A 27,803-nucleotide genomic window follows, 5' to 3' on the forward strand; every position below is an offset into this window, starting at 1 on the left:
CCTGGGTGACAGAGTGAGACTCCGTCTCAAAAAAAAAAAAAAAAAAAGGAATCCCGGTTTGGAAATTCTTTGTAATTCTTTGTAAGTTCATAATTTTAATAGACGCTATAAAAATAGTCCTCTGCTGACTCCTCGCTTGAACAAAGTGACAGGTAAATTGGCTCCAGTGACTTTTAGAAAAAGTATACAAATCAGTGGTTTCTAGTGTATCTACAAGGTGTTGTAGCCATTACCACCGTCTAATTCCACAGCATTTTCACTACCCCAAAAAGAAACCCCAGATCCAATAGCAGTCATTTCCCATTTTCTTCTCACCCCATCCCCTGGCACCTACCAGTTTTTCTGTGGATTTGTCTGTTCTGGACGTTTCATAGAAACGAAATCATATAATATGTGGCCTTTTGTTTCTGGCTTCTTTCACTTAGAATGTTTGCAGGGTTCATCCATATTGTAGCATGTGTCAGTACCTTATTCCTTTTTCTGGCCAAATAACATTTCATTGTATGAATAATATTCCATTGGATATAACACATTTTGTTTATCCATTCATCAGTTGATGGACATTTGGGTTTTTTCCACTTTTAGGCTAGTATCAGTAATACTGCATAAATGTACATGTACATGTTTTTGTGTGGGTGTATGTTTTCAATTCTTTCGTGTATATGTGTAGGGGTGGAATTGCTGGGTCATTTGGGAACTCCATGTTTTCTTTTTGAGGAACTGCCATACCGGTTTTGAAAGCAGCTGCACCATTTTACATTACCACCAGCAATGTATGAGAACACCGGTTTCTATTATTGCACCAGTTTCTATTATTCTATTATTCCTTTTTTTTTTCGAGACAAGGTCTCACTGCTGTGTCACCCAGGTTGGAGTACAGTGGTGAGATCTTGGCTCACTGCAGCCTTTGCTCCTGGGCTCAAGTGATCCTCTGACTTCAGCCTCCTGAGTAGCTGGGACTGTAGGTGTTTGCCACCATACCCAGCTAATTTTTGGTTTTTTTGTAGAGACGGAGTTTCACCATGTTGGCCAGGCTGGTCTTGAACTCCTGGGCTCAAGTGATCTGCCCCCTTCGGCCTCCTAAAGTGCTGGCATTACAGGCGTGAGCCACTGCACCCAGCCTATTGTATGATTTCTTGATTGAAGCCATCCTAGTGGTTATGAACTGGCATCTCATTGTGATTTTGATTTGCATTTCTGTAATGACTAATGTCAGGCATCTTTTTATGTACTTACTGGCCATTTGTGTATCTTTTTTGGAGAAACACCTGTTCAGATCCTTTATCCATGTTTTAATTTGGTTATCTGTATTTCTATTGTTGTAATAATTTTATTCTGAATAGAACTTTATCAGATATATGATTTGCAGGGTTTTTGTTTTTTACATTATATGGCTGTCTTTTCACTTAATGGTGTTCTTTGAAACACAAAACTTTTTACTGTTGAAGTCCACTTTATTTTTTGTTTAGTTGCATTTTGACATGATTCTTCTTTGTTTTTTTTCTAATAGCTAACTGTACTCCACTGTATGGATGCCCCATACCGTATTCAACCAGTTCCTTATTGATTTACTATTACAGATAGGGCTATGAGAAATGACTTTATGTATACATCATTTTGTGATTTTTGCCTATGAGATTGGTGGGCCAAAGAGTAAATGTGTATGTAATTTTGGTGATTATTGCCATATTCCCCTCTCTAAAGATGGTGACATTTTGTGTTCCCACCAGTAGTGTATGAGAATCCCTATTTCCCTGCAGCCTGTAGAGCAGAGTACATTGCCAGGCTTTTAGAGTTTTGCTAGTCTAATATGTAGAAATGATATATTACATGTAATCTAAAAATTGCTCTTCTCTAATGATGAGATAAATTAAGCATCTTTCAATAAATTTATAGGCCTTTTGCATTACTTTTTGTGTTTTCTGCTTGTCCATATCGTTTGCTCATTTTTTTAAATTGCATTTTGGGGCATATTCTGAAATTTTAGAGGTTCTTTACATATTAGGGATATTAGCCCTGAATTTATAAGTTGCAAATATTTCTTACACTTTTGCCTATTCAATTTGTCACTTATATTTTTACTTTGTTTACGGTGTATTTGTGATGTGCAAAGAGTTTACTTTTGCTTATTTTTGGGTTTTGTGTTTGCTTGTTTGTTTCTACTCTTTGGTTTTAAAGGAATTTACTCACATTTTAATCTAATACTTGATGATTTTGATTTTCTGATTTTTGATTGTATTTTTCATTCATTCTTTTGAGTTTTCTGGATATATAGTCATATCATCGGTGCCATCTGCAAATAGAAGATGTTTTACCTCTTTTTTCCAGTTCTGATTCCTCTGATTGCCTTCTTTTATGTAATTGCGTTGGTAAATACCCCCAAAGCAGTATTAAGTAAGAAGGGATATAGTGAGGATCCTTAACCGTTTCCTTATTTTAGCACAAAATCTTCTAATATTTCTCCATTAAGTAATATGATGGCTTCGAAGTTGATATGTATATAGGCATACCTTGGATATATTGTGGGTTTGGTTCCAGACCACCACAACAAAGTGAATATCACAGCAAAGTGAGTTACACAAATTTTTTTGGCTTCCCAATATGGATAAAAGTTATGTTTACACTACACCATAGTCTGTTAAGTGTGCAACAAGTGTGTCTAACAAGACAAATGTACAGACCTTAATCAAAAAATACTTTATTGCTAAAAATGTTAACAATCATCTGAGCCTTCAGGGAATTGTGGTCTTTTTGCTGGAAGAGGGTCTTGTCTTGATGCTGATGGCTGCTGGCTGATTAGGGTGGTGGCTGCTGGAGGTTGGGATGTCTGTGGCAGTTCCTTAAAATAAGGACAGCAATAAAGTTTGCCGCATGGATTGGCTGTTCCTTTCATGAAAGATTTCTCTGTCGTTTGTAATGCTGTTTGGTAGCATTTTACCCACAGTGGAACCTCTTTTCAAAATTGGAGTCACTCCTCTCCAACCCTACTGCTGCTTTATCAACTAAGTTTATGGAATATTCTGAAACCTGTGTTGTCATTTCAGCAATGTTCACAACATGTTCATCAGGATTAGGTTCCATCTCAAGAAACTACTTTCTTTGCTTATCCATAAGAAGCAGCTCCTCATTCATTAAAGTTTTATCCTGAGATTATAGCAATTCAGTTACATCTTCATGCTCGACTTCTAATTAATTCTAGGGCTTGTCCCATTTCCACCACATCTGGAGTTAATTTGGCCAGATCCATCAGAGGAATCACTATATTAGCTTTAGATTTAGGAAATGTATTCTTTAATAAGACTTGAAAGTTGAAATTACTTAATTTTTTTTTTTTTTTTTTTTTTTTTTTTTTGAGACAGGGTCATGCTCTGTCACCTGGGCTGGAGTGCAGTGGCACAAACAGGGCTCACTGCAGCCTTGAACTCCTGGGCTCAAGTGATCCTCCTGCCTCAGCCTCCCAAAGTGCTGGGATTACAGGTGTAAGCTGCTGCGCGCAGTTGAAATTACTTCTTGATCAGTGGGCTGCAGAAGGGATGTCATGTTAGCCACATGAAAATAACACTGATCTCCCTGTACATCTCCATTAGAGCTCTGGGGTAACCAGGTGGATTGCCAGTGAGCAGTAATATTTTGAAAGGAATCTATTTTTCTGAGTAGTAAATCTCAACAGTGGGATTAAAATATTCTGTAAACCATTCTGTAAACAGACATTCTGTCATCTAGGCTTTGTGGCTCCATCTACACAACATGGGCAGAGTAGATTTAGCATAATTCTTAAGGGCCCTAGGATTTTCAGAATGGTAAATGAGCATTGGCTTCAAATTAACGTTACCAGCTGCATTAAGAGTCAGCCTGTCCTTTGATGATTTGAACCCAGGCATCATCACCTCTCTAGCTATGAAAGTCCTAGATGGCATTTCTTCCAATATGAGACTATTTTGTCTTCATTGAAAATCTGTTGTTTAGTGTAGCCACCTTAATCAGTTATCTTAGCCAGATCTTCTGGGTAACTTGCTGTTTCCTCCTGTGCTTTTATGGAGACAGCCTCTTTCCTCATGAATAACCTCATGAATCTCCTCTGCAAGCTTCAGACTTTTCTTCTGCAGCTTCCTCACCTCTGTCAGCCTTTATAGAACCGAAGAGAGTTAAGTCCTTGTTCTGGATTAGGTTTTGGCTTACGGGAATATTGTGGCTGGTCTGGTGTTCTATTCAGACCACTAAAATATTTTCTAAAGCAGCAATAAAGCTGTTTTGCTTTCTTATTCATGTGTTCACTGAAAGAGCGCTTTTAATTTCCTTCAAGAACGTTGCCTTTACATTCGCAGCTGGGATAGCTGTTTGGCTGAAGAGGCCCAGCTTTCAGCCCGTCTTGGCTTTCCACCTGCCTTCCTCACTAAGCTTAATCATTTTTAGTTTTTGACTTAAAGTGAGAGAAATGCGACTCTTCGTTCACTTGAACGCTTTGAGGCAATTGTAGGGCTATTAATGCACCGGATTTCGTTATTGTTGTGTCTCAAGGAGGCCCGAGCAGAGGGAGATAGATGGGAGAATGAGCAGTTGGTGGGGCAGTCAGAACACACACAACATTTATTAAGTTCACTGTCTGACATAGGTGTGGTTTGTGGTACCCCAAAATAATTAGTAACAGCAAAGATCACTGCTCACAGATCACCATAACACATACAATAACAATAATGGAAAAGCCTGAGATATTGTGACACTTAACAAAATGTTATCCAGAGACATGAACTGGGCACATGCTATCGGAAAAAGGGCAGTAGACTTGCTTGACTCAGGGTTGCCACATCAGATTTTTTTTTTTTGAGAAGCAATACTTGTGGAGCACAATAAAGCAACTTGTAAAACAGTGAGTTATGCCCGTATATTAAAGCAGTATCCCTCAATTCTTAGTTATTGAGGGTTTTTTTATATGAATGAATGTTGAATTTTGTTAAGTGCTTTTTCAGTATCTCTAGAGGTGATCATATTTTTCTTAGTTCTTCTGATATCATTTATTATATTAATGTATTTCCTAGTATTGAACCATCATTGCATTCCTGTAATGATACATTAAAAAATATGCTATTCAGATTCTGTTTGCCAAAGTTTATTGAAGATTTTGGCATGGATATTAATAAATTTGTTTGTAGCATAAATTTATATGTTTATTGGGATATGTATGTGTTGAGTCCAAGGCAGTTGCTTAGTTTCATGTTTGTTCCCTGGAGCCCCTTTCCTTTTTTTTTTTTTTTTTTGAGACGGAGTCTCGCTCTGTCGCCCAGGCTGGAGTGCAGTGGCGCAATCTTGGCTCACTGCAAGCTCCGCCTCCCAGGTTCACCCCATTCTCCTGCCTCAGCCTCTCCGAGTAGCTGGGACTACAGGCGCCCGCCACTACGCCCGGCTAATTTTTTGTATTTTTTTTTAGTAGAGACGGGGTTTCACCGTGGTCTCGATCTCCTGACCTCGTGATCCGCCCACCTCGGCCTCCCAAAGTGCTGGGATTACAAGCGTGAGCCACCGCGCCCGGCCACCCCTGAAGCCCCTTTCCTAAGCCTGGCCTGCTCTTGCTCTAACGGTGACTGGACTTTTTTACAGGTCTGCTATAAAGCCCTTGGTTTGGGAATTCCCATTCCCTCTCTTCTTCTGTGTTGAGTCCTGTTTCCCAGACAAGGCAAGATTGCAGGTTTTTTTTCTCCTAATTTATTTATTCATATTAGTAGCTTCCTGAGAAAAGGTGCATAAATTTTTTTTTTTTTTTTTTTTTGAGACGGAGTCTCGCTCTGTCGCCCAGGCTGGAGTGCAGTGGCGCGATCTCGGCTCACTACAAGTTCCGCCTCCCGGGTTCACGCCATTCTCCTGCCTCAGCCTCTCCGAGTAGCTGGGACTACAGGCGCCCGCCACCACGCCCGGCTAACTTTTTGTATTTTTTAGTAGAGACGGGGTTTCACCGTGGTCTCGATCTCCTGACCTCGTGATCCGCCCGCCTCAGCCTCCCAAAGTGCTGGGATTACAAGCGTGAGCCACCGCGCCCGGCTATAAATTTTTTTAATATCTACATGACTGAAGTGTCTTTAGTCGGCCTTTACTAGTTGATCATTTAGAGGGATTAGACATTTAGGTTGAAAATACTTTTTCTAAAGAATTTAGAAGGCATTCATCTATCATTTTCTAGCTTCCATTTTGTTTTATGACCTCTCCCCATCACCCCCCACTACCTGGGAAGCAACTCTCGGTGTTTTGATATTCTAAGCTGATGTGCTTTGGCTGCCTTTCCGTTCATATGCTGGACAGTTGATGGGCCCTTTCTATTTGCAAATGGCTATTTTTCAGTGCTAGGAACTCTTCTTGAATAATTTTTTCCTTCTATTATTCAGATATTATATCATGTATTTTTCTTGTCTCCTATTGTGCATTCCTTATTTTTTTGTTCTACTTTTTGGGAGATTGCCTCAACTTTATTTTCTAGCCCTTTAACTGAATTTGTTACTCCTCATATTTTAAATTTTCCTGAATATTCCTACTTATAGTATCCTATTTATGGTTTATAGATAAAATTCTATTTCTAACTCTTTCATATTAATTACATATATTTTAAAAATCTTGACTCTTTCTGCATTTTCTGTTTTTAATTCCTCCTTCTCCCCCAACCTTTGCCCTCTTCTGTTTGCCTGATATGTCCTCTTTCTTTATTGAGAAGCTAGTCTCAAATACCTGGTTATCTGTGGCTGTCTGTTCACATTTAAGGTTGAGACACTAGAAAGCTAGTGTGAACAGTTGTCTTGGACTCAACACATACCTATACCTATTCTGTGTGAGTTAGTTTTGCTGTTGGGATGTCAGGTGGCCAGATGGCTTTTTCTTTAGATACCTTCAAATGTCAGTGTTTGAAGAGTCTTTCTCTGGGAACATTTAATTTCTCCAGAAAGATATTGTTTGGTTTCTTGCCTGAGCCTGAGATCTGGAATTTGGCTGTAGAAAGGGAACGCCAACTATTTTCGATTGATTATGTAGCGTTTTGCTTAACACCGTGTTCCCCTCACACCCTACCTACTCCAGCTTAAAATCCCTCAGTTGCTATGTATTGCTGTCATATTGCAATCCAAGCTACTTATTGTAGCTTTATATTCTGTATGATTTAATTTCAGTATAGCTGTCTTCTGCTTTTCATAGTTCCATTTACCATATTCCACTGTCCTTTCTGCTTCAAACATACCGAGTTCCTTCTCACTTAACAGCTTTTGCATGTGCTTCCCCTTTGCATGGCTAGCTCTCTTTCACTATTTAAGTTTTTCCTCATGTCTAATCTCCTTGACTTCCTAGGATAGGCAGGGTTGGTTAGGTGGTGCTGTGATACCAAGCAACCTCAAAATCTCAGTGGTTTAAAACAGTGATTGTTGCTCATAATACATGTCCATCACAGATGAGCTGGGAGCTCTGCTGTCATTTGTCCTCATTCTAGTATGTAGGCTGACAGAGTAGCCACCAGTTGGGGATTGCCATTACCCATAGTATAAAGAAAAAGAAAGCATAGCAAATCATAGTGAACTTTCTTAAATCATCCATTGTACAAGTGGTATAAATCCCTTTTACTCAGATTCCATTTGTCAAATCCACACATGACCTCGCCTAATTTCAGTGTGGTGGGGAAGTGCGTTGTCCTAATTAACAGTGCATTTTGATTTAACTAGAAATTGGAGAATGACTTTCTTCAGAAGAAAAAAGGAAGGACAGTGTATGTGTGTTGGGGAGGTATATGTGAAAGAGATTAGTTGACTTAAGTGGGAAGATAATTACATAAGGGTAGGGTTTGTAAATACAGAGGTAAGACCCAAAAAAGAAAACTAAAATAGTTGACAGTGATTGCCTTAGAGTGGCAGGAAGAGGGGTAGGGGGTTTGGGACTGATTTTTGAAAAATCGTGTGTATGTAGCATTTTAATTAAAATGACAATAAAATTTAAATAATCCTAGACCTTCATGTGACCTCTCTTCTGTCTCTTTCCAGCTACTTTTCCATCTACCTCCTTTACTTTTTTCAGTCAGTCTTCTGGAAAGAGTTCTCTATTTCAGTTTCTCCACCTGCCACTTACTCCTTAACCCACTCCAATCCGGTTGGGGTGCTATTATTTCACTAAGCTCTTGCTGAAGTCACTAGTGACCAATATATTGCTAAATCTAGTGGATATTTTCAGTTCTTTCTGCTTTTTGACATCCTAGCAATATTTTGTACTTTCTGAAATCTTGCCTTCACTGGACTTCTGTAAGACAACTCTCCTAGATTTGCTCCTAGTTCTTAGGGGCCTAGGTCACTTTCTACCATATTCTCTCCTGGGGCACTCTAATCTACATTTATGGTTTCAGTTACCATGCTTAGGTGCCTCACAGATCTTCAGCATATATCCCCAGCTCACTAGCTCTATCTCCACATACCTACTTAACATCTCCCTTAGATGTCTAAAAGACACCTGAACTTAGTCTGCCTAAAACCAAACTCAGCACACACACATAAATATACCACTGCCTTCTGCAAACTTAGTCTCCATCCTAGATTTCTTATCTCAATCAAACACACCCCAATATAACACCCTCTGAAAACCAGAAATCTAAGCATTATCCTTGACACTCACCTCTCCCTTCCTCCTAGTCCAAAATTAAGTTGTGATGTTTTTCCTCATTCTACACCCTGTAGCCAGAGGTAACTTAAAAAACCCATTATTTTCCAAAGCTCCCATTGGTCTTGCATTCTTTTTGCTGCTTTTCCTTAATTACCACTCTCCTCTTCCTCATTTCAAAACTTACTCCAAAGCTACAGTAATCAAAACAATGTGGTATTGGAATAATATAGATATGTAGTCTAAGAATAATATAGATTTATAGTCTAGTGGAATAGAATTTAGAGTTCAGAAATAAACCCATACATCTATGGCCGTTGATTTTTGACAAGGATGCTAAGTCCACTCAATTGGGAAAGAATAGTCTCATCAACAGTTGGTGCCAAGATAACTTGATTTCCACATGTACAAAATGAAATTGGACCACCTACCTCACATCACATATAAAAATTAACTCCACATGCATCAGTAACCTAAATATAAAAGCCAGAACCCTAAAACTTTCCAAAGAAAACAGTTTAATCTTCCTGACCTTTGGTTTTGCAATGGATTCTTAAGTATGACACCAAAAGCATGAGCAACAAAAGAAAAAATAGTTAAGTTATATTTTATCAAAATTTGAAAGTTTTATGCATTAAAGGACCTTTTAAGAAAGTGTAAAGACAATCTACAGAATGGGAGAATGTTTACAAAGCTTATATCTGATACTGGATTGGTATCTAGAATATATGAAGAACACCTACAACTCAGCAGCAACAAAAAGACAACTCAATTAAAAATGGGCAAAGGACTTGAATAGATATTTCTCCAGACATATATACATATCCAATAAATACATGAAAAGGTGTTCAACATCGTTAGTCATTAGAAAAATTCAGGTCAAAACCACAATGAGGTAATTACATCTACTTAGATGGCTATGATTTTTTTAAAGTAAAAAATTAGAAATAATAAGTGTTGGTAATAATGTGGAGAAATTGGAACACTTGTACATTGCTGTTGGGATTGTAAAATGGTGCAGCTGCTTGTGAAAAAGTTTACTAATTCCTCATAAGGTTAAATGTAGAATTTATTACATGATCTGGCAATTCCACTTCTGGGTATATGCCCCAAGGAATTGAAGGCAGACCCAAGCAGATACTTGTATGCCAGTGTTCACTGCAGTCTCATTCAAAGCATTTTTCAAAAGATGGAAACCACCCAAGTGTCCATCAACAGATGAGTGGATAAACAAATTGTGATTTATCTATATGGTGGAATATTCTTCAGCCATAAGAAGAAATAAAGTACTGGCACATGCAACAAAATGGATGAACCTAGAAAACACACTAATTGAAATAAGACAGACACAAAAGGACAAATACTGTATGATTCCACTCATGAAATATCTAGGCATATTAATAGATACAGAAAGTGGATTTGAGGATGCTAGGGGCTTGGAAGTGCAGAGAATGGGGAAGTATTATTTAATGATCTGTAGTTTGGGGTGATAAAAATGTTTTAGAAATAGGAAATGGTGATGGTTGCAAAACACTGGGAATGTAAAGTAGTTAGTGCTGCCAGATTGTGTACCCAAAAATGGTTAAGATGGCAAATTCTATATTAATATATATTTTGCTACAGTTTTAAAAATAAATAATGTAATGTTCCAAAAACCGCTGAATTGTACACTTCAAATGGGTAAATTTATTGCAGTACTAGCTAATGCAATAAGATAATAAACAGAAATAAGCAAATAAATTGGAAAGAAAGAAAGAAAACTGTCTTTGTTGGCAGATGACATAATCATTTACATATCAAATCCAGAAGAATTAACAAAAAAACTGGAACTACTAAGTGGTTATAGCCAAGTTGCAGGATGCAAGGGTAATATACAAAAATCTATCACTTTCCTATTTATCAGCAATGAACAAGTGTAATGTGAAATTGAAAGCATATTATCATTTACATTAGTACCCCTGAAATGAAATGCTTAGGTAGAAATCTAATAAATTGTGGACAAGATGTATATCAGGAAGACTGCAGAGCTCTGATGATAGATGTAGAAGATTAAATAAATGATGAGATATTCCATGTTCATGGATAGGAAAACAATATTGTCAAGATGTCCATTCTTCCCACTTTTGTGTATAGATTCATGTAGTCTCAATCAGAATCCCAGCAAGTTATTTCATGGATATCAACAAACTGATTCTAAAGTTTATATGCAGAGACAAAATACCCAAAATAGTCATCATACTATTGAAGGACAAAGTCTGAGGACTGATACTACCTGAATTCAAGACTTACTGTAAACTTTAGTGACCAAGACAATGTGGCATTGGTGACAGGACAGCCAAATAGATGGAGGGAACAGAATAGAGAACCCAGAAATACCCACATAAATAGTCAGTTCAACTTTTACCAAGGAGCAAAGGCAATACATTGGAGCAAAAAATAGCCCTTGAGGAAATGGTGCTGGAACAAATGGACATCCACTTTCAGAAAAAAGAAAAGAATCATCTAGGCACAGACCTTACATCCCTCACAAAAATTAACTGAAAGTTGATCAGAGACCTAAATGTAAAATACAAAACTGTAAAACTCTTAGGCAATAGCATAGGAGGAAACCTACATTACCTTTTGTGTGTTGATAATGTTTTAAGTACAACACCAAAGGCATGATCCATGAAGGAGAGAATTAATAAGCTGGACTTCATTAAAATTTAATACTTTTGTTCTGTGAAAGATAATGTCAAGAAAGTGCGAAGACAGGCCACAGACTGGGAGAAAATACTTGCATAAGACACATCTGATAAAGGACCATCAAGCAAAACATACAAAGAACATCTAACATTAAATAATAAGAAAATGAAGAACATGTTCTACAAATGGGCAGAAGGGCAAAGGTGGGAGGATCACTTGAGGCCCAGAGTTGGAGACCAACCTGGGCAACATAGCGTAATCCTGCCTCTCCAAAACATTAACAAATAAAAAATGAGCAGGGCATGGTGGTGCATGCCTGTAGTCCTAGCTACTCTAGAGTCTAAGGCAGGAGGATCACTTGAGCCCAGGAATTTGAGGTTATAGTTAGCTATGACTGCACTTCAGACTGGGTGACAAGAGTGAGACCCTGTTTCAAAAATACTAAAAAAACTTTTTTTTTTTTTTTTTTTTTTTTTTTTTTAAGGGGAAAAGACCTGGCTGGACACCTCACCAAAGAAATATGGATGACAAATAAACATATGAAAATACATTCAATATCATATATCATTAGGGAATTAAAAATTAAAACATCAATGAGGTATTACCACACACTTATTAGAAAGGCCCAGATCCAAAACACTGATAATACCAAATGTTGATGAGGATGTGGAACAACAGAAGCGCTCAGTCATTGCTGGTGGAAGTGCAAAATGGTCTGGTCACTTGGGAAGACAGTTTGGCAGTTTCTTATACAACTGAACATTTTCTGACTATACGAACCAGCAGCTACACTCCTTGGTATTTACCCAAATGAATTGAAAACTTACGTGCACATAAAAACATGCACATGGATGTTTATAGCCACTTTGTTTTGATTGCCAAAACTTAGAAGCAACCTGTCCTTGAGTAGGTGAATGGATGAACTGTGTTATATGCAGCCAGTGGAATATTATTCAGTACTAAAAAGTAACAGTCTATCAAGCCATAAAAAGCTATGGAGGAAACAATGCATATTACTAAGTGAAGGAAGCCAACCTGAAAAGGCCACATACTGTATGATTCCAACTCTGTAACATCCTGGAAAAGGCAAAACTATGGAGACAGTAGTAAAAAGAGCAGTGGTTGCCAAGGGTTAGGGAAGGAAAGGATGAATAGGTGGAGCACAGACAATTTTTAAGTCAGTGGAACTATTCTGTATGGGCACTACAGTGGCACATGCTTGTCATACATTGGTCAAAACCCATGGGTACTGCAGTGGCACATGCTTGTCATACATTGGTCAAAACCCATGGACTGTACGACACCAAGAGTGAACCCTAGTGTATACTGTGGACCTTGGGTCATAATGACATGTCAGTGTAGGTTTGTTGATTTTTAACAAATGTGTCGCTTTGGTGTGGGATGTTGATAATAGGGGAGGCTGTGCATGTGCATTTGTGGGGCCAGGGAGTATATGGGAACTCTATATTTTCCACGCAATTTTGCTGTGAACTTAAAATTGCTCTAAAAAATAAAGTTTACTAATTATAATTTTAAAAAAGTAATTCTCCCCAGCACTTTGCGAGGCCTAGGTGGGCAGATCACCTGAGGTCAGGAGTTAAAGACCAGCCTGGCCAACATGACGAAACCCAGTCTCTGCTAAAAATACAAAAATTACCCGGCTGTGGTGGCACACGCCTGTAATCCTAGCTACAATGGGAGGCTGAGGAAGGAGAATCACTTGAACCTGGGAGGTGGAGGTTGCAGTGAGCCGAAATCACACCATTGCACTCCAGCCTGGGTGACGAGCAAAACTCTGCCTCAAAAAATAAAAAATAAAAATCAAAAACTACAAAATATAATTGCGTATTTTTCTGATGTGAGTGTAGAAGGACTTCTGATCACAAAAGCAATGATAAAGGAATACATAGCTAGATTTCAGTAAAATTGTATTTAATGTTTATTAAGAAGCAAAGAGAAAAGCATTTTATGGATAAACCTAATATAAAAATTAATATATAAATGGGAAAATGGTATTAATAGACAATGAAAAATAATTTAAAAGTGCTAATACACTTTAGGGAAAAATAATATTTGATGCAAATATTTGAAAACATTTTATGCAATATACTGATAAAAAACCTGAACCTACCACCAGAAGTAAAAATCAGAACCTATTTGGTGTTTTGAATTCTCATACTGTGCTCCTCCATCTCTCTTCCCTGCCCCCTCAACTGTTCTTGTTAACTATTGTGTTTATCATTTCCATAAAGCAGTTTTCATAAATATATATATATCACCAAGCAATGTCTTGTTTAATTTTGCTTATTAAGTTTTTTTCTGATATGTTTTCTCCTTTATTCTCCCTTTTGCCCTCACCCCAGTTTGTGTAGAAGTAGTGTGGATATAAAATGACACTTCTGTAGACTGAGGAGATTGCAGTACATCTGGATTTGTTGGGATAGAGAATATCAGTATCACCTAGGGGCTTATTAAAGTTACTCAGAAGTTTTTGCTACTTTTTTTTTTTTTTTTTTTTAAACAAAGGCTTCTTGAGAATCATGGTCTACTTTTACCAAAAGGAGCCTGTAATATTCCTCAAATGTGTTGGAGCAGAACAAGGATTGAAGACTGTATTAATGATCTCTACAAAGAGTCTTCTGATCTTTCTTTTTGATGTCTCAATCTTTGATAAAACATAAATGAAGGTTCACTCTGGGCTCTTGTTATTTACGTAACAGCTGAAAAAAAGTGAATTTAATAATTTTATGTTGAAGGTTTAGTATGTTCAAAACTGCTAGGCACCTTGAAAAACATGAGTTATAAAAATGAATAAGACGTATCTTGTCTTAGTTGAATTAAAACAATTCTTTTGAGGAATTTTAAGTATTTCTACAAGCAATACATTTGTAAGAGATGTATAAACAAATTGGTATTAGAATACAGAGGACAATTGAGTTTTATTTGGTTTGATTCCAGGAGAAAAGGCTGGTCAGGGAAAATTGCATTAAAGTAGATCCTAGAAAGGACAGGGAAGTTTTTAATAATTGGTAAGGGGCAGGGGAGAACATTCCAGGGAGAGAACTGCATAAACAAAGAGATGGAGGTGTGAAGTTTGGGAGCATAATTGGGAACTGTGAGCAGTAATGCAGTGTGCACTCAGATAAGGATGGACTGTAGGATTTGGTTCGGCCATATCAACAAGGACCTTAAATAATCAGCTGTCTGTACCCAGGATTCTAAGACTTTCTTTTTATTGATGAACACCCAAATTGCTGTTCTTTTCTTATATCTAGTCACATCACTAGTCATGTACTAGATGAGAGAAGCATTTTTGTCCGTTTTGCTTATTGCTATATCCATAGAGCATAGAAGAGCACCTGGTGTGTAACAGGCATACATGAATTATATGTTAAATGAGTGAATGAATTTAGATTTCATAAGAAAGGATAATTTATGGTTGCACTTTAAAGAGATCTTACCTCCATGGATCAAGTTGTTTTTGGTATCTTTGTAATATGCCTCAAACTTCATTGTATTTCTCTCACTTGGATTTGTCTTTCCCTGGCATTTTTTGCAATGTTCTACGTGGGCTCTCATGACTAATGATCATCCTCCTTATAGTGTACCCGTATTACAAGGTATGTTTATTTTCTGTGACTTGATTCAGGTAGTTCTCAAAATCTTTGATTTTTAACTTTACACCTGTTTTTCTGAGATGTAGCATTGCTTCATTCTTTAATCTTGACTTTAATCATTTCTAGGAATCTGTGACATAATTTTTAGAGTTTCTGCTACTTAGTCCTCACTACATTCTTCTGGTTATGTTATATAAATAGTTATATTTACTATTTATTATGGTATTATTTTAAAATGTTAGCTTTGCTGTTAAATTTAACATTTTACATTTACAGCTTTGCTGTATTTTTTATAGTTCTGAATAAATTATTCATATTCTTACATATCCTGAATTGTGAAAAAAAATTTACAAGTTGACTTGTTAGCTATACCTATTTATATTATTCTTCAGTGTTTGGTCTAGAAATTATAAAATGCATCCTTAATTTATGATAGCCTCCCTTGAATTAATATAATACTACTTGCATAAAATATAGGATATTTATAATAATATATTTCTGCTTACTCCCACTTCCCTTCCTTTGTGCTTTGGTTGTTATATATTTTATTTCTACGTGTGTTATAAGCCTAATGACACCTATCAATTATTTTTATCTTTGCTTTAAACTGCCAATTATCTTTTAAAGAAATTAAGAAAGGGAAAAATTGGCTTTTACATTTTCCTACATATTTACCATTTTGCAGAGTCCCTCATCTCTTCCTGCTGAAATTTTGCCTCAGCGAGAACTGTGTCTCCCTTGTCTGAATTTTTATAGCACATATTGTGGACCATTTATATGTCATATATGACCTTACAGTTACTTCCATGTATGTGTCAAATTTCCTCTGCCAGTTTTAGATTATTTTTTTGGCAAGGGTCGCTGTTTATACAGTTTTAACTACTTCATTGTGTCTAGCACAGTGCCTTAGATAAAGTGGACACCTGTATATATTTTTAACTATGTAAGAATGAGTGAAACTTTGTTCATATATCTGAGTATATAATCTCACAGGATTGAGTTGTATTATTACAGTTCACCATTAGATGTCACTTTCTGACATGTGTTAAATCCTTACCAATGAATTCCTTCCATTAAGGCATATCAGATTCTGAAAGTTGGTGCTCCAATACAAGTGCACTTAAACAGAGACATTTTTATACATTTAAAAGTGATTACTGTCTAAAATGGAAGTGTTCCTAAGTTATAATTTTTGTATTTTCATTATGTATAAATTTATATAGAACCAACTGATTTTCCTAAAGTTTTCTTTAGAACTTGAATACTGGTGTTATTTTTGAATTATTTGCTCTGTGGAGCAGCTTGGAACTATTAGAAGTAATACTGTGAGAATATTCAGGAATACCTTTAAACATGTTCAAAATGTATTCTGATGGTGGTGTAATTCTGAAAAACATTTTAGGAGCCTGACTGACCCAGTTTTCTCAAGTTTTGATAGCAACTATAGAGTTTATTTGTGTTTGTTTGAGAAAGGAGAGGAACTGAGTAGGCTGTGAAGAAACACAGAGGTAGAGAAAAGGGAGATTCCTGTGGCTCTCTTGGCCAGTCATGGAACACAGCAAAGTGCTTCCCTCCCTCATTCTCGAAACTTAAAAGATAGGAAAGGGCAGATCAAGGAGATTTCAGCAATCTCAGAAGGCTTAATGTTCACTGTATATTTAAGAACCTAGATTTTAAACTCAGCATGATAACATGTATGATCTAGAGAGATGTTTCAGTGCGTCCCCAGTGCTAGGATTCATGACAAACACTTACCAGATTCCTACAGACACGTCTCTCCATGCTGAGTTAAGAGAATCCTCTCTGTGATACCACTGCTCTCCGGACATCCAGGGTTTAACCTCTTTTCTTTCCCCATCTTGCCAGGAGACAGCAGGAAAATTATTGGGAGGTGGGAGGTGTGGTGGCAATTTTCTTCAATTCATCTGGAATACTAAAATTTGAGTAAAATAACAATGCTGTTTCCTAATAGTGTAATAAATACCCCCAAAACTTACACCTAATCCAATAATGTTACCATTCCTCGTAATTTGTGACCTTCTGGTGTTCTGTCCCTCAACCTTTCACATCTCATCCCAGGAGTAACTTTCTTATATTTAATGTTCATGGTTTGATTTAAAAAAAATACTGTTTTCATATATCTATGTATGTATATAAAATTTGATTTTTAAGCCATGATTATAATAAACCAAAGTACCAAACAATTAGAATATTTAAATTCTATTTTGTATTGATCAAATTACAAACAATGCAGTGTCAACAAATGAAGTTTTATCTTGCAGTATTTCTGTGTTTTAGAATAAACTTAAATGCATTTTCTAAAAGTATATTGGTATGAAGTGACCACTTACCCTTCTTGGGATAATCTTTTTAACTTTTTGGCTTTTAGAATGTCATTCTTCATGATGTAATGAAATGAATGATACTTTATATGAAGTAACTGGTGATGTGGATGGTAGAAAAAAATAGAAAGTGGGCAATACTACATGCCAAGTATAATCAATAGTTGAGAGGTCCTGATAATGTTACTCACATATACTGATAATTCATTTTGTAATCTGTTTTTTTCCCTTATGTTTTTGTTTATTACTGCAGCTAAAGAAGTAAACAGGTCATGGCACGTTTAACAAAAAGACGACAGGCGGATACAAAAGCTATCCAGCATCTTTGGGCAGCCATTGAGATTATACGGAACCAGAAGCAAATTGCCAACATTGACCGTATTACAAAGTAAGTAAATTTAAACAAAAATATCTCTGTAAAATTTCGTAGAAGACTTTGGGGGAAAGGCTAAAAAAATTTTTATCTGTTATGCTAATCAACATATATTACAAAGAACTGAAGACACTTTTTGCTTTGCAGGAGTATTGTTAGAAAAACAAACACAGAAACATACACAAGCAACTTGTGTTTAGAAGTTTCATAGAAAAAATAGATCAGGAAAATATCACTATGTACTATGTATAATAGTTTTTTAGTTAACAAAATTTTTAACTCTATTGATTTATTTATTTATTTTGAGACGGAGTCTCATTCTGTTGCCCAGGCTGGAGTGCAGTGACCCGATCTCAGCTCACGGCAACCTCCGCTTCCCAGGTTAAAGTGATTCTCCAGCCTCAGCCTCCCAAGTAGCTGGGATTACAGGCACCCGCCACCACGCTCAGCTAATTTTTTGTATTTTTAGTAGAGAGAGGGTTTTACCATGTTGGCCAGGCTGATCTCAAACTCCTGACCTCGTGATTCGCCCACCTCAGCTTCCACAAAGTGCTGGGATTTACAGGTGTGAGCCACTGCATCCGGCCAGAGACTCTTTTATTAAAAACACCTTTAGTGAATCACTTTTATGTAACAAAGCTACATAAAAACAGTCTACTGTTTATTACTAATTTTAATATAGGATAGGCATGGTATGTGTAGTAAGAAACATCTTACTACTTTGTAGCCCACTAACAGAATTTTTAACAATTTCCTTCTATATTTTAGAAATCATGTTAAATAAACATTCAGTTTTAAAGAAGAAAATTCTCCACCGCCATCCCCTACTTTCTCATGCTATTTATGTGGGTAGACAGATTTAGGATACAAAAAAAAAAAAAAAAAATCAAAGTACCTTATGAAGCTTCTATTTACATGTTGTATGCTAAGTATAAGGGAGTCTTCAATTAGGAACTTGGTTTTGTTTTGTTTCTCTGGGTATTCTTAAAAAAATAAAGCTAAATTTATCTTTTTTAAGTGTTTGGAATTTTAAAAATAATTTAGAGAAAATTGATACTTTTCACATTCTTTAGATGCTATGGGTAGAAATGGAGAATGGGAGTAATTTACAAAACTCACTTAAATAAATGCTTTTTTTGGCCTTTATTAATAAGTAATACAATTGAGTTCCATGTATTTTTGTCCTTTCCCTGTATGCTGGTGAAGAAGATTACAAAGGCTACTTAACGATGGGCTCAGTGGCTCATGCCTGTAATCCCAGCACTGCAGCAGGCCAAGGCGGGCGGATCGCCTGAGGTCAGGAGTTTGAGACCAGCCTGGCCAACATGGTGAAACCCCATCTCTGCCAAAAATACAAAAATTAGCCTGGTGTGGTGGTGCACACCTGTGGTCCCAACCACTCAGGAGGCTGAGGTGGGAGAATCACTTGAGCCTGGGAGGCAGAGGTTGCAGTGAGCCGAGGTAAGGCCAGTGCATTCCAATCTGGGTAACAGTGAGACCCCCTTCTCACAACAAAACAACAAAGAAACCCAAAGGCTACTTAAGAGGGAAGAAAAAAGGAGATAGAGAAGGGGTGAGGATATATGGCTCCAACTCTGTACTCGCCCTTGTGGTATTTTAAAGCTGACTATGTACAACTCCTTGCTCCTATAAGATAGTAGAAGAAAAAAAAGATAACACTATGTGAACAGTAAGAATAAAATAGTACATTATTTTAATTATTATGCTTTTAAATAAAGCACATAATTTGGGATATGATAACTAAATGCAAATGATGTTGATGTAAAACATTTAAAAAAAACTCAGAGTACAAAACAGTATTTTCTTATGGTTGAGATTTTTAAAAAACCATCCTTTATATAAAAATTGCTTAGAGAAGAATGTTTAAATAAAATACTTTTCTTTGGATTCAGCTTTTTAAATTAAAATCATGTAAACATGACAACTATTTCAGTTTTTCAGATGACCTTTGTTCATCTGTAGCATGTTTCTCTAGAAGCTTTAGGGACATTTCTCTAAGCACCTATCGGAATCTCCCAGTGTGAATGGTGCTGTTAGATGGTGACCACCTTCTAATCTGGGAGTAAGAGAATTAACTCCCACAGTAATGGGTGGCAGATACCTGCTGGATTATTGCAACACGTATGTGTACATGTATACACATATTAAACTGTAGTAAAAGACATGGAGATTAACAGGATTGCCTACATCTCATTTTGCATTATGTATTATTGATAAGCATTCTTTTCTCTCCTTTCTTCATCAGCATAGCCTTAATTGATGCCAAGGCTTATTTTTCTTCATGTTGTAAGGTCCATAGTTTCACAATTAAATATGAATAAATTTATTTACCTACCAGATAGTCTTGGTTTTATTAGTCTCATCTAAAGGTGAAAAGAAAGAAAAAGAATCAGAGGTTAAGTGCTTAAGACTGGGTCCCAGTGTTTCCTCTTCCTCATCTCATCTGAGAGGTATGCCATGTTTACTTTTATTATGTGGCTCACATCAGAGCATCCTGTACTTCCTTCATAACATTAATCACATTTGTCATTGTTTCCCTGCTAGACAGCTCCAAGAAAGAACTGTCTAGAAAATTGCCTAACCCGGCCAGTGCCTTTGCTTCTTGGCTAATATTAATTTCCTTGTTTGTTAAACTTGCCTAAGGTAAGTTAGGAAGTAGCATTGCACTGTGGAAGGAAGTCAGATCTTTTGCTCTAAAGCCTAATACTCCTATTCTGTACTCTCGAGAGGTAAATATTTTTCAAGCCTTAGATTCATTTTCAATCAAGTCACTCTGCTTAGTCAAGTCCAAACATAAAGATAATCTTTTAAACTTTGCAGATATCTTAAGGTACTGAAGGCTGTAGTAGGGTTACTGTCAAGAATGCATGTTAGTCATTAAGTTTCATTTCTTATTTTGACTGATGAGTGACGCCATTATAAAAAAAGCTACACGGTTTTTGTCAAGCATTAAAAGTTGTGGGCTTTGGGATGACTGGCTCTTAGCCTAGTACACCCTAAACACTCTAGTTTACTTCTGTGTAATGGTTTAGTTCTGCTTGCTTTTGTTCTTTTAATCTCTAGGTTTCTTTTTTGTTGTTGTTTTTTTTTTGGAACTGATTGAAGAAACCTGGCCATTGGTTGTGATTTTTTTTCCATAGTCTGGCTTTTGCCAATTGCATCCCTGTAGTCTAGTTTAACCTGTTGCTCAGTGCTTTTTATTTCATGGAGATTGATAGCTGCATCTGGTGGCTTGCGGGAGGAGGCAAGACTATTCCCTGGGAGTAGTGTGTTCTACTATCAGGAGACACATGATGTCAGTTGTTTCTCATTTTGTGATGTACATAGCAATTGATGCTAGATCCAGTAACTCATTAAGGACTGCCAAATGATAATCATCCAGTCTGTCTTTCCTTTTCTAACTGGACATAGCTTCCTATCATCTGCTATTTGGTTACCATGTGGTATGGTTCATATGAGAAAAGTAGAATAATTCATTCTCTTTATGTATTTAGCAGTTTTAAAAATAGTATTCTTTAATGGTAACCAATTAGATTTAAAAACAAATTGCCCTTTGGAATTCATGCATTTAATTACATTTCATATGTTTCAGTCCATTTTTGACATACCCCTTATTGATGCTATCTTTGACCAGTTGGAGCCTCTGCAGTGCTGGCTCCTGAACTTCTTTCTGCTTGTTATGAACAAGATGTTTCGGGATCCTCTTGTACGTATCCTGCCCCAGGCCTGGAACCATTGATTTCTCCCAGGTGCTCTGGTTTCTTTTAGTTTTAAAATGTATTTTAAGAGTACTTCCTGGCTACTCAGCATTGCTACTGGGTGGGTCTCTCTTTCTAGGCCTTTGGACAGAGTTATGAAATGCACATAACTTTTAAAAGATAAAAAAACCTCCTGAGTTCATGCTGATATTTTCCATTGAACTTTGTGGCTACTGGGTTTTATTTGCTTAACTCTTCTATCTAAAATCTTTATCTACTTTCTGACATGGTGAGAATCATGGTTCTCAGGGACATCATCTGTAATAAAATTTTAGAATTTCGTATAGTCAGTTATTTTATGCAACATTAAATACACAGCTATTAGAATAAGAAAATCTTAAATATTTTATATACCATGTATAGTTATGATTATGTTATTTTCTTATCTACACACATCCTTATTTAGTTTGGAGCCTCTCTTAATGTGTTGGATCTTCTTTTCCTGTCTTCTGTATTTGTACTTTTTAATTCTTTTCATCTTTTTTCTTTTTGATTTTTAGTATTTTTCCTTCATTGCAACCTCTTTTTATGTAACATTATCTGGTGTATATTCATTTTGTGTACCCTCTAGTTTAGACTTCACTTCTGAAGTGATTTTTTTTCCATTTACTTCAAATGTTTAACTCAGAATTCTGAATCTTTTTTCTGATTTATAGCTTGTTTACCTTATATCATTTTCTTCATGTCTTTTCTCATGTCTTCAGACAGTAGATTCTAGCTTCCTTCTGTTTTGTAGGCTTATCTTTCTGGCATGTTTCTAACCATCAGGATGTCATTCTGCTCCATGTGCCATAGTCCTCTCTGTTGGTCATTCTTATGTGAAATCACTTTTCCTAAACTTGTGGCAGGGCAGAGTGGTTCTGAATACTCTTTCCAGATTTATGGCTCTAAAGTTCTTCTTATGCCATTTTTATGAAGTGCTAAAAATAGAGCCTAATTTTTCCTGAGATTTCCTAGGTTTTTCTCCATCTTGTGCCCGTTTTTTTGTGGAATCACCTTTTCTTATACTTAGGGTCTTTTCAACTGACTGCAGTAGTAGTTGTTACTTTTATTCGTAGCCTTTCTCTGTAATACTGGGCCTTGTCCTGGAAGGGAACTGTGACTGCTTAATTTTGAGTGTTTGTAGGCCCCATTAAGCTCTAGCTCCTTAAGAATTTACCACAAATTCATGAATTACCATGAATCATCTGCAAATGGGAGTGTGTAAAATCCTGACCAGTTTCAATGCTATTATCAAGTGGGCCTACTGTGCTTTCCAGTGAGTCTCTGTTGGGTATTTTACCCTCCTATACTCCCTGTTCCATTAGTATCTGTTGTGCCTCTCTTTCTCCTCTAAGGGTATCAATACCAATCAGGATTGTAGCTCTCAGAGATTTGTTCTCACCTGCTCAAATTTTGGGATGCATAGGAGTTCGCATGACCTAATTTTGTTGTACTGTGTATGTTGTCCAAAGGCATTTTGCTTTGTTTTATTTGGTATTCTTCCAGTAACTCTGTCTAGTAGGTTTGGGGAGATTTAAAAACTATGTTACCATCATAATCATCTCATCTCACAACAATCTTGTGGTTTTTCTTTAAAAAAAAAAAAAAAAAAGGCGGGGGGGCGGGGGTGGGCACAGTGGCTCATGCCTATAATCGCAGCACTTTGGGAGGCTGAGGTGGGTGGATTGCCTGAGGTCAGGGGTTCGAGACCAGCCTTGCCAACATAGTGAAACCCTGTCTCTACTAAAAATACAAAAAATTAGCTGGGCTTGGTGGTGGGCACCTGTGCTCCCAGCTACTGGGGAGTCTGAGGCAGGAGAGTCACTTGAACCCGGGAGGCGGAAGTTGCAGTGAGCCAAGATTGCACAATTGCACTCCAGCCTGGTCAACAAGAGTGAAACTCCGTCTCAAAAAAAAAAAAAAAAAAAGACAGTTGGTAAAGGCACACGATATTTTCTGAAGTTTAAAAGTGGAGCCAAAAGCAAATAATTCCTTCTGACAGAGGTAAATCAAAGGAGTGTTCTCCATGTTGTGTACTACACTGGACACATCAGAATAAATGGCAGTATCATCTTCAAACACAGGATTCTTTTTTTTTTTTTTTTTGAGACGGAATCTTGCTCTGTCGCCCAGGCTGGAGTGCAGTGGAGCGATCTCGGCTCACTGCAAGCTCCGCCTCCCGAGTTCACGCCATTCTCCTGCCTCAGCCTCCAGAGTAGCTGGGACTACAGGCGCCCATCGCGATGCCCGTCTAATTTTTTTTGTATTTTTAGTAGAGACGGGGTTTCACTGTGTTAGCCGGGATGATCTCAATCTCCTGACCTTCTGATCTGCCCGCCTCGGCCTCCCAAAGTGCTGGGATTACAGGCGTGAGCCACTGTGCCCGGCCAGGATTCTTAACATAGCAAGACTTGGGTTGCAGTTTAAAAAAGAAATTCCGGCCGGGCGTCGTGGCTCACGCCTGTAATCCCAGCACTTAGGGAGACCGAGGCAGACAGATCATGAGGTCAGGAGCTCGAGACCAGCCTGGCCAACATAGTGAAACCCTGTCTCTACTAAAAATACAAAAATTAGCCAGGCATGGTGGCACACGCCTGTAGCCCCAGCTACTTGGGAGGCTGAGGCAGGAGAATCGCTGGAAGCTGGGAGGTGGGGGTTGTGGTGAGCTGAGATCGTGCCACTGCACTCCAGCCGGGGCAACAGAGCAGGACTCTGTCTCAAAAAAAAAAAAAAAAAAAAAAAAAAAAAGAAATCCCACAAGTAGAATTTGTGGCCATTTGAAGGATTTAAGTCTCAGATCCTCATAATTAATTGAATTCTTAGGGACTAATAATTCTCTTATCTCTGTAACAAAATAGGAGAACTTATCTGTTCTGAAAGTTTGTTCCATCTAATTGTGATGGTATTTAACTTTGGAGTTCATAGCAGTAGTCATTAGTTGTCATGATATCTCCCCAAGAAAGAGAGTTCCGAGTCTTTTTTCCCCCACATTCTTTTAATTTTCCTTTTTAAAAAACTGCTGGTGTCGGCTAGGTGCAGTGGATCCTGCCTGAAATGCCAGCATTTTGGGAGGCTGAGGTTGGGGGATCGCTTGAAAGTAGGAGTTTGAGACCAGCCTGAGCAACATATTGAGACCCTATCTCTACAAAAAATCTAAAAAATTAGCCAAGCATGGTGGTGCGTGCCTGTAGTCTCAGCTTCTTGGGAGGCTGAGGGAGGATCGCTTGAGTCCAGGAGGTCAATGCTGCAGTGAGCTGTGATTGTGCCACTGCACTCCAGCCTGGGAGACAGAGTGAGACCCTGTCTTAAAACAAAAACAAAACGAAACAAAAAAAACCTGCTAGTCTTGTATCCGAGAAGGTAGTAGGGAAGGTACTGTAAGTTAGATAATCACTGCTAAGATGTTTTGAATATTTCAGATATTTAAAAACCATACCCAAGATAAACTGCTTTAACAAGCTCCAACATTTTTGCATGGAAAATATTAAAAGGATCAGCCTGAAATCAAAATATGTATGTGTGGTTAAGTCTGATTTTTGATTAACAATGATACTGTCCCTCTGATTTAAAGCTATATTTATAAATTTGATTTAATGATAATATGAAATTCTATAGATGACCTCATTTGGGAGCTAAATAAGCACAAATAAATTTTGGCCTATCACCGAAAACATTTTACATTTTTAGAAACTGGAGGATATTTTGTGATGTTTAATCATTATAAAATGGAAACAAATTAGTCATTTTATCATGAAGAAGACAATGCAGTAGTAAGGTGAGGGTTATGTGTCAAGATAAGCACAGGTAATGGTAGCTTCTCTTTTCAGTTTAGATGTCTGTAAATGCTAAATTATAGCTAGCTCATATGAATTAATCAGTTTTATGTAATTTGAATAGGTATCATAATAAACTTTTGAAAGTTATTTAACAGTAATATTAAATATTTATAAAATATTTTTATGCCTAAGATGTTAGCCCTCGTTTTACACATTGTAAATCAAGAAGTAAAGGATGAAGAATCATGTAACAACAAAATCAGTAGCAAGTGAGATTTGAACTTTTAATCACTGACTTTCCCAGTATGAGGCCATGTGCTGTGCTTCACATCTGTAATCCCAGCACTTTGGGAGGCTGAGGCAGGTGGATCCCTTGAGCTCAGGAGCTTCAAAACCAGCCTGGGCAATGTAGTGAGACCCCATCTCTACAAAAAAACACAAAATTAGCTGGGTGTGCTGGTATATGCCTGTAGTCCCAGCTACTCAGGAGGCTGAGGAGGGAGCCTTGATTGTGCCACTGTGCTCCAGCCTGGGCAACAGAGTGAGACCCTGTCTCAAAAAAAAAAAAGTTTCCCAGTAAGATTCATAACTCATTGTCATGTTATTTCTCTAGATGCCATGTCTATTTTAGTATCCATTAAAAATAAGTTACATATATCACTTCCTTTTCTTCTTTAATCCAAACAAATTATTCACATCTGATTTGGACTATTATGACTTGGCTTTAGAGGTTTATAATTATTTTAAGTAATGGTTATAAGATAGTTTAAAGACATACTTTTGAAATAAGTACAGATTTTATACTAGTCTCTACTGGCATTTTGGCTAGACTGTGTGATTGAGGGAGGTTAGCTTGTTAATTATGGACTACTAGAAAAAGCAATTGGGCCGGGCGCGGTGGCTCACGCTTGTAATCCCAGCACTTTGGGAGGCCGAGGCGGGCGGATCACGAGGTCAGGAGATCGAGACCAAGGTGAAACCCCGTCTCTACTAAAAATACAAAAAATTAGCCGGGCGCGGTGGCGGGCGCCTGTAGTCCCAGCTACTCGGAGAGGCTGAGGCAGGAGAATGGCGTGAACCCGGGAGGCGGAGCTTGCAGTGAGCCGAGATTGCGCCACTGCACTCCAGCCTGGGCGACAGAGCGAGACTCCGTCTCAAAAAAAAAAAAAAAAAAAAAAAAAAAAAAAAAAAGAAAAAGCAATTGAAGTATTTGACCTATATGTTTCCTTCCTGTCTTGGGCAACTTTAATTTTGTGTTTCTAGCGGTGATTACACTGTCACTAGTATGATTAAACTAGCATTGGATTGGTAGACTAGTCCCATTCAAGTGAATGTTTCAGATTAGGGCATCAATTAATTACTTGTATTGCTTACTTTAGGGTCAAACCCCAGTTAGAAAATGTGACCTCTGACCTCTTGTGACATGTTTGGCATTGAAATTTCTGAGTTCTCCTGGAGTTCTTCCTGTCGCTACAGATATACATAAACCCAAACTGTAAGTCCTCTTCGTGTGTAGGTTGCGTTTGAAGTTTCAACTAGGTACACATTGTTTCTTTAACTTTTTGAAAACACTTTCCAGGAACTGTTTATTTATGTAAGTTAAATTTACTATGTCTCACTGTCAATTTCTGTTCCTTCACTGGAATTATTGGAGAGGAAGAGAATAGCCATTGCCTAAGTTACTTCTTTGGAAATAAGTTCATTAAAAAAAAACTGATTAGTATTATACTGTTTATGTAATCCCAAGGATTCTCCACAGAATTGCTCGTTGTATTCTCATTTCCATCTATATTGATTTAGTGTTTCTTACATATCTTATTATGAAACCAGATTGGCAGGTATACTGTTATTATTTTATACAATAATGGCCTTACAGAAGAAGTAACTGATTCTGAATAAGTATAGTCCACAGTGAGTTTTTTCCAGCATGCCAAATTCTTAGGACATTCACCTTGCCTTGGGTTGTTGTCTAGCTGTTTTCATATATTTCACATTTCTTTGTACGTCTATGAAGGAAACATACAAGGCGCATAAAAGAATAAGACAGTAGTACCAAATAACAGGAGAGGGTCAGTACCACAGATCGGAGTCTATCAGTTTACAACGCTATAGACCTTATTTGAGGGGACAGTCACTGTAAGAATGCTTGGGAGGCCTTGTGAAGGGTACAGAAATAGTCAGGCCCTGATAGTTGGATGGGATTCGACAAGGCAGAGAGGCGAGTCAAAGCATAGACTGTCTGGATCAAGCAGAGGGACTGTAGGGCTTAAGGGAAAGTGGATAAAAAGGCAGAAAGAGTTAGACCAGCAGGGTCTTTAATGCTAGCATTGAAATTTTTATCCTGTAGCGAGAGGGGAATAGCAAATATTTTTTGAATGTAGAAATGGTAAAAGTAAAACACAGTCATTTTTTTCCACCGCAGCTGGATTGACTCGAGTCTGCCTGCTCTTCTCTGTTCTGGCCTGGGTTTTCGTCCTTATGACTTCCTTGCCTGTTTTTCCAGCCCCTAGCTTTGCTAGTCTCTGTTTCTTCCCATCGTTGGTGTTAGAGATGCTTTTCAAAAACATCATCAGATTGGTCCACTGTTGCAGACGTTTTCCTGCTGCCCGTGAAGTCCACATTCCCGTGCACAGGTGTTG

At 37.5% G+C, this 27,803-nt stretch overlaps 1 protein-coding gene across 29 annotated transcripts in view; it reads left to right on the forward strand.

Moving 5' to 3' along the window:
- ZMYND11 (zinc finger MYND-type containing 11) overlaps positions 1 to 27,803 on the forward strand; it is a 113,479-nt gene that overhangs the window by 22,971 nt on the left and 62,705 nt on the right. For 23 of the 29 annotated variants that reach the window (XM_055296295.2, XM_055296307.2, XM_055296311.2 and 20 more), the window contains exon 2: positions 17,508 to 17,642. In XM_055296295.2, coding sequence (XP_055152270.1) covers positions 17,527 to 17,642 — 116 coding nt within the window. In that variant the 5' untranslated portion in view covers positions 17,508 to 17,526. Of the gene's footprint in view, positions 1 to 14,717; positions 14,916 to 17,505; positions 17,643 to 26,543; positions 26,660 to 27,803 lie in introns of those variants that run through there. The other 6 variants (XM_055296299.2, XM_055296306.2, XM_055296304.2 and 3 more) reach the window with 4 other exon arrangements.

The sequence above is a fragment of the Symphalangus syndactylus genome, chromosome 10, assembly GCF_028878055.3.
Source record: "Symphalangus syndactylus isolate Jambi chromosome 10, NHGRI_mSymSyn1-v2.1_pri, whole genome shotgun sequence".
Taxonomy (NCBI): domain Eukaryota; kingdom Metazoa; phylum Chordata; class Mammalia; order Primates; family Hylobatidae; genus Symphalangus; species Symphalangus syndactylus.